Raw genomic sequence first — 9,821 nt, forward strand, 5'->3', positions numbered from 1 at the left:
AAACTGACTTCTTTGTGATGGACTTAACCTAGTGGTTTTTACCTATAGCCTAGAGTAACATAAACTAATGAAAATGCTATCATGTTCTTTGAAATAATCTTTTTTTTTTGTATTCTAATGTTACCTAAGACCTTTATAAACACAACCAAATTATTATTATTCTTCTGATAGCATATATGAAATGCATTTATTAGACTGTTGGAGTGTTGTTGATGGCTCGAAGTGTTCCAAATTGGCTTTTGGCCTATGTTGTTAACTAGGACTTTGTAGAATTATACAAAACATAGAGTAAAGGATATTCTATCTAAATAAATAACTGTTGTTATATATTTACATGGATATATTTCCACAAATATGTATTCATGCAATTCATGATTTACAATTGTTTAAGAACTATTTATCAAGCAAGGGTGCTTATGTTTGCGCACCTTGTGGGTTGATAGGCATCTGATGTGTATGCTAAAGGAGTCATCCACGGCAACATTCTCAGGGTTCCGTAGCGGGTACTTATAGGCTCAAAGGCCAGGCGGTTCTATTGTTAACAGTATCAGCTGTGCAATATTCATAATGCTGGAACATTTTTTTCCACTCAGGGATCTAATTTACCCTCACCACCAGAGCCCCCTACTGTTGAAGCAGAGTACTACACCATTGCAGAGTTCCAGTCTGTCATTTCGGATGGCATTAGTTTTAATGGAGGGCAGAAAGCAGAGGTAAGCTTTTTTCATGTTAATAGTTGTTTTATTGTTCAGGTAAATTATTTAAATGAACAGATACTGCATGTAGTTAATTTCTCCCCATCTATTCTCTCTGTTCTGTCGTGTAGGTGATCGAGAAGAACTCTGGTGGCTGGTGGTATGTCCAAATCGGGGAGAAAGAGGGGTGGGCTCCCTGCTCCTACATCGACAAACGAAAGAAACCCAACCTAAACCGCAGAACCAGCACTCTGAGCCGCCCCAAAGTCCCACCCCCAGCCCCGCCTGTCAAGAAGCAGGACTCTGAGGAGATCGCCCCTCCCAGCAGCCCTGGGTCCGAGGCTCCAGAGTCCCCTGTATCTCCCGGGAGGCCTGTGTACGAGGAGCCAGAATATGACATTCCTGCCATTGGGTTTGATCTGGAGTCAGAGTTTGAGTTCCTCAGGACAGATAGGTCCTCAGTGGATGGGAAGAATGAGGATGGCTCCTCAGGTAAGGGCTCTCATCTGTCCTCCAAGCCGTCTCCGGCCTCTTCTCTCCACAGCGCCTCCTTCAAGATGGGTGAGTCATCAGAGGACGTGGGGCAGGAAGAGGAGGAGCCTGAGGGAGAGGAGTGTATCTATGAGAATGACGGCTTCAGGCCTTTCAGAGAGAAGCCTGATGCACAATCCAGTGGCGACTCGGATTCCCCGAAGACGAGCGCCCCATTGGAGACTAGCAAGGCTGAAAACTCTCACTCCACGTTGGGGGCAAGGAGAAAAGGGAAGAATATCCAGCTGGAACTCAACGGAAGCCAGTCCCATTCTCGAACCAAAGCAGAGGCTGGGGAGTCCAGCCCCAAACCTGCTTCCACAGAGTCCATCCCAGATCTATCCAAGCAGTCCAGGTCCAAGAAGGACAAAGAGGAACACAAAATGGGTTCCACCAAGTCATCCACCAAACCTAAGCCAGTGGTCAGGCCTAAGCCCCAGGTGGCCAAGGCCTCCAGTGCAGAGAAGATGGACATCAGCAGCCTCCGGAGACAGCTGAGGCCAACTGGCCAGCTGAAGAAGGGCTCCAGAGGAGAAGACTTTGAAACAGCCTCTGTCATCTCCTCTGAGGACTCTGTGTCTTCCCACAGCACCTCTGACCTCTCCTCCATCTACTCCAAAGGCAGCCGTGGAGACTCAGACGAGGGCTGCAGCTTCTACCGCACCACAGACACCTATGAGAAGGTCCAGGACTCAGAGATGAGCTTCCCTGCCGGGGTGGAAGTGGAGGTGCTGGAGAAGCAGGAAAGCGGCTGGTGGTACGTCCGCTGGGGCGACACTGAGGGCTGGGTTCCAACCTACTACCTGGAGCCTGTCAGGCAGCTGGACGACACAGCTGGGTCCGAGTCCGATGGCACCCCTACCAAGCCAGGCAGCCTGAGCAAGTCCAACAGCCTGGAGAAGAACGAGCAGAGGGTCCAGGCTCTGAACAACATCAACCAGAGCCTGAAGAGGAGCACACCTCCCATCCCCTCCAAACCTCCGGGGGGGCTCTCCAAGCCCTTTGACCTGTTCAACAGCTTGCATAAGCAGAGGAATGGTACGAAGCAACAACAGGTGGTCAGGCCTCAGTCTGTCTTCATCTCCGGGCCGATCATCGACGGCCCAAACCTAGTCGGCTCCCTTAGGAGAGGTGAGTCACTCAACTCCACCGACCACCCACGCTCTAGTCCCACCGTGCGCCGCAACGCTTCCTTCGGTACAGCCCCACGGAGCCCAGCGCCAAACGGTAACATGGCGAACCGGAACAGACCCGGCACGGGCAGCTCCGAATCACTGGGCCTTGGGTCTCCGAGGAACGGTCTACCTGTTTCCACTGTGAAACCCAAACCCCACCTCATCCACAACAACCTCCGTGAGGTGTATGTCTCCATAGCGGATTACCATGGTGATGAGGAGACCATGGGGTTCCCTGAAGGAACAACTCTGGAGGTTCTGGAGAGGAACCCTAATGGGTGGTGGTACTGCCAGATCCTGGATGGAGGTCGACCTCGGAAAGGCTGGGTCCCCTCGAACTACCTGGAAAGGAAGAACTAGTAACACGCTTATGTTCAGTGCATGTGCAATCAGGTTGTCAGGTCAGAGACCATGAAAGACAGTGGAAATGGAAATGGAAAGAAGACACTGTTTTTTTACATTTTACAGATGGAAATCAGAAGAGACAATGCATCATCTAAGTGGCATCCTTTGTATTTTCTAAACTGAGGGTTGCCAACCCATCCTGGCATGTCATTTCTTGCCATTTTATTAATCTCATCTAAAGTGACAGAGAAAGCACTTCAACGTGCAATTTTTAGACAGGATTTTTTATATTCACAGACAGCCCGGGTGGACAGAACAAATACCTTAGGCATTAAAATCAGCAGAAGGTCAACCATATTAAATGGAAGAATTAAACAACAAAAGTGGTTGATTTGATGAAACGTGCTTTTTAATCCAAAATGGAAGAATAATGGGACTTGGACACGAGAAGAGGAGCTTTGGACAGCTTTGGCTGATGATGATCCTTTATAACAACGAGAGAGGGTTTGTAATATGATAACATTACTTACTTAATGATTTCCAATGGGCAAAACATTACTCACTTCTAATGACATTTGATCATTAAACATTTACTTTTTAAAGCTTTTTGCATGGTTAAAATGTTTCTATACTGACCAAGCCTTGGGCCCATTTTAAGTAAATATTTCTCTTAAAATGTTTTGTATGTTGTGTTTAAAAGATCTGTTGCTACACCTTCTCATATGTTAAATGCCATCTGCAGAATGTCTTGTGCATGTTTTTACGTAACTTTTTTTGTGAAGCTTAATGTATATTTTATGTAATACTTTTATATAGCTTTGTGTGTATGTCATCTTGTTGTAAAGTGTATATTCTGTCCATTTATTACAGTATGTAAGTCATTTTAAATCTCTTAAAGCTACAGTCTGCAATTTTTTTACGGGGTCCCTGCCACCTGTTTTGGTATACAGCTAAAGGATAGGGCTAGGGAAATTTTGAGACATGTTGTGCTGTAGCTCATGAGGCATTTATAAGTATATTCTTCAGTAATCAATGGGTAAATATGAAGAATTGTAATAACAATTAAACAGCTTCCCCAGTTGCAGACTGTAGCTGTAAATCTTTATGAATGTTTCATGATTTTCTTGATGATACTCTACCCAATGTCTTATACATACAGTATGTATCCTTCACCACCATAGAAGTGTATTTCTGCTCTGGTCTTGTGACACAAAATAGGTCAGTCTATTTGAAGGAGTGGTAAATCAGCTATTTTTTTGCGCTCTAGAATCGTCTTCTTCTAGTAAATGTTGATGTTTTCTATCAACAGATTTCTCCCATGGCTCCATTTGACCGATCATATTTAGAATAAAATAAAAGACCGATATCATATGGTTATGATTTGTTTAGTTCTTTTGAATCAAATTTGAAGATTGTTTTCACATTGAACTTTACCTTTTAAGGTGTTCGCTAGGTTGTAAACAAAAAAGTGATGAGCTGCTTATGTATTTCCATTATTCCATTTAAGCTACCAGAGGAAGGAATATTTGACTTGAGGAATATTGGAATTGAGGCTTTTCATTTGCTTTCAAAACCAAACCCCAGGGATGTGTAGAATAGCAATTGAACATAAATTGTGATCTTATCTGAGAGAAAACTCATTGCAAATTAATTCAATACATACTTTTATCCCACAAGGGGCTTGCAGGCAGCAGTGCAAATACATAAACAATGACCCATCTGGTGCTACTCATATCTGGAAAGACTTGATACTCACGCCCCTTTGAAAAAGGAGGAACATACAGCATTTACAAATGTATACTCTTAATATTGCTGTGCAGTATTAATTTTAATGTTTGAACATGTCATCTATTCTAGCTACATAACTTAGTTTTAAGTATTTCAAATTCCCAAATTAATTCCTTCTAATGAAGTAATATCTAGTTACATTGAGTTAATCTTACCCTGCGGTATACAAAACTTTGACTTATCAATTTATAGGTCACATTACATACTTTTTTGCCCAAGCACTAAATTCTCAAATTCTGCTAATGAAGCTGGACCTGCTATGGCTGATGTTCAAGACTGTTGAAATATGGTTCTAGTGAAGGATCCTCTTTTGCCAGCTTGATGTCCCATTAATATTTCCTTTGTCATTGTCTGCTGGACAGTATTGTATCTAACATTAGTTTTATAGCCTGCTACATTGCAGAAATTGTATTTATATTATTCAGCAGAGAAAATGTTCATTTTATGATTACATGTGAACAATAATGATGAATTAAGTGTGTTTTTGTGAATAAATGCACTTTCTGCATTACCAGATTCCACATTGTTTTACAGAATTATTGATGATTCTTTCAATTTCTGCAACTTGTATAATTCAAGGTATGGGACAGCCCAGGCATAAAGCAAACTAAAGTGCCTTAAACCTTAACGTATAATTCAAAGCAGTGAAGCAAAGAGATGCAATAGATTGGGTAATGATGCTGTTATGATTCACAGCAGTAAAGTGGATTTTCCTGCAAGAATCTGACCAAGAGCACCCTCTTGTGCATTACAGCCTATACTACAATACATACAACATCTTACTGTAAGGACAAGATAAATATTGTCAATAAAAATGTGTTTTATTTGTATAAAAAACGAATAATTTATATGGATACATTTTATTAAAAAAATTATAACGTTTCTAAAACATTCTAAAATTGAGCAAATGCAAGTGTGTTAGCAATCAGTGAAGCCTCATGTATTCAGTTGTGTTTGGTTTGCCATTTGTAAACATATGTTTACAGTGTGTATTTGTAACACATGTTAACCATTTTGTTACATATTGAGAAAATTTGCAGATTAACTTTGCCTGAAGTAACTGCAATTTTATAAATGCAAAGTTTTGTACATTATAATATAAATCCTTCCTTTGCCATCTAAGAACTGATTGAGGTTATACGTAATTATTACGATGTGGGTACATTACTTTTGAAACAATGATAGTTCATATAAAGCCTCTGCTGACTCAGCACATTTAGTTTTGGCTTTACCGTAATGGCTATTTACCCAATGGCCCAATATGGATTAAGTGCACATTTGTCTGGTTACTGTTCAGCTCCTAGTGTATAAATGGCCATTGGAGTTCACTATGTCAGACAGTGTGTTATGCTGTATTAGCAAGTCCTTGTCTCTCAAACATGACAATATTTACAACCGATAGGCTTTTCCTGTGAAATATGTTCTCCCCATTGGGCCATTCCTCCCACTGGGAACCTCAGGCTATACTCCTCAGCTTAGCAGTGACTTATGGCTGTCTGATCTGGTTGGTGTGTGTGCAGGGCTGTAACTAGGGCCGGGAATTGCAAAGGACCCCACAATACGATATCCCAATACTTACGTGCCGATAAGATTTTGATGTTCCAAACATATGTCTTCTGCAGAGAGACGAGAAAGCCATGATGACTCATGGAAATAGAAGTGCTGAAAACATGTTGGTTCACTATTTAAAAAGAAGGAGAACAAGCTATATGGCCTAATATAATACCTAATACCGCCACAGGCAAAGAAAACCATATGGAGTGTATGATCCCATATCCTCAAGGGGGCAGTATGAGCACTCCAGAACAGCTCAGCCCAAACATAAAGGTCCAATGCAGACGTTTTTATCAAATCATTTCTGGGTAACAATTAAGTGCCTTACAGTGATTTATTTTAAATTAAAATGGTTAAAAGAAGCAAAAATAGCTATTTAGCAAAGAACAAATTCTCAAGCAATAATTTTTCTTGGACTGTCTCGGAGTGGGGAGGGGGAAACTGAAAACTAGCTGTTATTGGCAGAGGTTTAGGACTGTTATTGGTCTATTAACTAATTTACTGTCTGTGATGTCACCAGACATGCCAGAACTCCATCCCACCAAAACAGGCTGAAATTTCAGATGGTCTTTTCAAACAGCTCTTAAACTAAAAGGGCATTATCATAATTTTAACAATTTCACAGTATTATTCCAACCTCATAGTGTTGAAATATATATAAAACACAGGGAAATCACATATTTGACTGAACAGGGCCTTCAACTATCACGTTCTTACGTCAACACTATGCCATTAGAGTAAGATACAGAATTTTAATTTGTATTATTTTAAGAATAAAGCATGGTGTAGAGGTGAAAGAAACACACCTATTTAGGCGACGTGCTGGCTAGCAGAGTGGAACACTTGAAAATAAAGGAGAGCCGCACACTCTAGGAGCTCAGATGCAAAAATGTAATGTCCAACGTTTTGACAGACAAGCTGTCTTGATCTTCATCACCCTGATGAAGACAGCTTGTCTGTCGAAACGTTGGACATTACATTTTTGCATCTGAACTCCTAGAGTGTGCGGCTCTCCTTTATTTTCAAGTGTTCCACTCTGCTAGCCAGCAGAAAGTATGGATCTGAAATAGACAACAGCTTTACACACCAGACAAGTACATGCCAATGAAAATACACCTTTGGTGACTACCACTAGACTTTTGAAGCTCAAGTGTCCAACAATTACATTGAACCAACAGTGCACAACTTTGATGTGAAGTGTTTGATAGTGAGCCATTATCAAATCAGTTTACTTTTACATTCATTCCCCAACAACCGTACCCAACGGGGTGGGGGGAATCAGATACATTTAAAATGTCTGCTGCCAAACTTCTTAACTTACCGGCAGTTTGAATGAGGCCCAGGTTCACTCAGAGGTCTACATGGAAAGTCTGTGTGTACACAACAGTGAGATATATACTGTGTTCATGTCATTTTTACACACGGTGGCTGTGCGTCTCCCTTCACTTCTGAGAAACTTGTCCATTAGCAATGGCTGCCTCTGCCTGTTTCATGTCCAGCCGTCACAGACTGTATTTGTGCGTATTAGACTGCAGTATAAAACACTGGTGCAGCCAGCCCAGCTAAGGCAGGATAGTAAATAACAGATGATGTTCACTCTGGCCAGGCCTACATGCCTCCACTCTAAACAGACTATGTGAGTTATGCCTGTAGCCCTGTGCTTTGTTTTTCACATGTACAGACTGAAGACCAGAATACTACGTGCAGCATGATTGTGTTAAATAGTAAGTAGGCCTATGGTTGGGCACAAACGTCAATTCAACATCTATTTTATGTTGGTTCAACGTGATTTAATTGAAATTACTTGGAAACAATGTTGATTCAACCAGTGTGTGCCCAGTGGGTTGTTTGTATTTTTGAGGAATTGCTCTAATATTGCTGATTGAGATGTACATATTGAACACTAACACACCTCTCCATCATAGAGTGCACTCAACACATACACTGCCTTCACAAAGTTTTCATGCCCCTTGACTTATTCCACATTTTGTTGTGTTACAGCCTGAATTCAAAATTAAATAGATTTTTTTCTCACCCATATACACACAATACCCCATAATGACTTAGTGAAAACATGATTTTAGAAGTGTTTGCAAATTTATTGAAAATGAAGTACAGAAGTATCTTATTTACATAAGTATTCACACCCCTGACTCAATACATTGTAGAAGCCCATTTGTGAGTCTTTTTTATTTATATATTTTTAGGGGTAGATCAGCTTTAATATTGCAAATAGATTGTTGCTTCCATCAATGTAATTGTCTGCATCATTTCCAATCCTCCATATTATATATATTTAAAAATATTTTCCTTTATTTTCCTCTAACCCTACCACCACTCCCCTAATTGGAGTAAACTAATAGACAACACTTAGGCTTCTACTTCCAGCTTATACATCCTATATACATTTTACCACCAAGGTATATTTTACATTAGTTATGTTTTGTTTGTTTTTAGTCCCATCCATCAGCTATCATCAACCCCTCCCATCTATCTCTGAAGACCATCCAGTTTTGATATATATTTGCCATATATTTTTCAACTGTGCTGTGATGTTTCACAAAGGTTCTGAACCTTTCTATTCTCATAGTTTCTACAATTGTAAATAAAAACATTTTTTTTGCTAAGTGTATTATTATATTATATATTGATTGACTATGACTTTTCTCTATACAGGCTTCCTTCTTTTCCCTCAATTAGTCAATTAAGTTAATATTGTGGAGTAACTACAATGTTGTTGATCCATCCTCAGTTCTCTCCAATCACAGCCATTAAACTCTGTAACTGTTTTAAAGTCACCATTATTGGCCTCATGGTGAAATCCCTGAGCGGTTTCTTTCCTCTCCGGCAACTGAGTTAGGAAGGACACCTGCATTTTTGTTTTGTACTGGGTGTATTGATACACCATCCAAAGTGTAATTACAGTTTTTCTCAATTGTTTACACACAAATACTGGTACTTGAGACACAATGACCACAACATGTAACTCATGCACCAACCCCCTGAACCAATTCTGCTAAACTACAAGCACAATTCCTGCTTTACACTCAAATTGCAGTTCTAAAACACACTTTTTTTCAAAACACTACACACAATTCTTTGCATTTGGCACAATTTTCATGCAGAAAATCTCTTGTTTTCACAATGAACACACTGCAATTCAAATATGCACATTGACTCATCACATGGGCAAACACCTGTCACACAGTTTTACAATTAGCAATCAGAGCTTTAGCATAAAAGGGCAACAGGTGAGCTCTTCTGTTTTGGAGCAATGGATGCCAACATTGGAAACAGAGGCAGAGCCAGAGGAGTGAGAGTAAGAGGAGGAGGACGGGGAGGACGAGGAAGGCCAAGGACCGTAATCTCTGATGAGATCCGAGCCACTTTGGTTGATCATGTGGTCAATCATGGTCTAACAGTGAGGGAGGCTGGGCAAAGAGTATAGCCAAATTTGAGCAGGTACACTGTAGCATCCATCATCCGGACATTCCGAAATGAGAATAGGTAAGAAATCTACTCTCACTAGAAAATTGCAGTACTGCATATCAATACAGTACTCAATGAGTACAGTAGTACAGTATTGCTTGTGGACTGTTCTGTAGGACTGTAAAAAATAAAGTATGTTTCAAGTATTTGGGAAATGTATTCCTACTTTGTATTTACAGTATTTTACTATTTGTTTGGCATAACTGAAAGATTACCAACACAAGGTGGTCGGGAACGTGTTCTG

The 9,821-nt window shown here is 40.6% G+C and overlaps 1 protein-coding gene across 3 annotated transcripts in view; it reads left to right on the forward strand.

The window, feature by feature from the left end:
* LOC106577017 (SH3 and PX domain-containing protein 2A) overlaps positions 1-5,050 on the forward strand; it is a 102,961-nt gene extending 97,911 nt beyond the window's left edge. For all 3 annotated transcript variants that reach the window (XM_014154660.3, XM_014154661.3, XM_014154662.3), the window contains 2 exons: positions 594-713; positions 827-5,050. In XM_014154660.3, coding sequence (XP_014010135.1) covers positions 594-713; positions 827-2,761 — 2,055 coding nt within the window. In that variant the 3' untranslated portion in view covers positions 2,762-5,050. The remainder of the gene's footprint in view (positions 1-593; positions 714-826) is intronic.
* The last annotated feature ends 4,771 nt before the right edge of the window (positions 5,051-9,821 follow it).

This window comes from Salmo salar, chromosome 18 (assembly GCF_965601325.2).
Source record: "Salmo salar chromosome 18, fSalSal1, whole genome shotgun sequence".
NCBI lineage: Eukaryota > Metazoa > Chordata > Actinopteri > Salmoniformes > Salmonidae > Salmo > Salmo salar.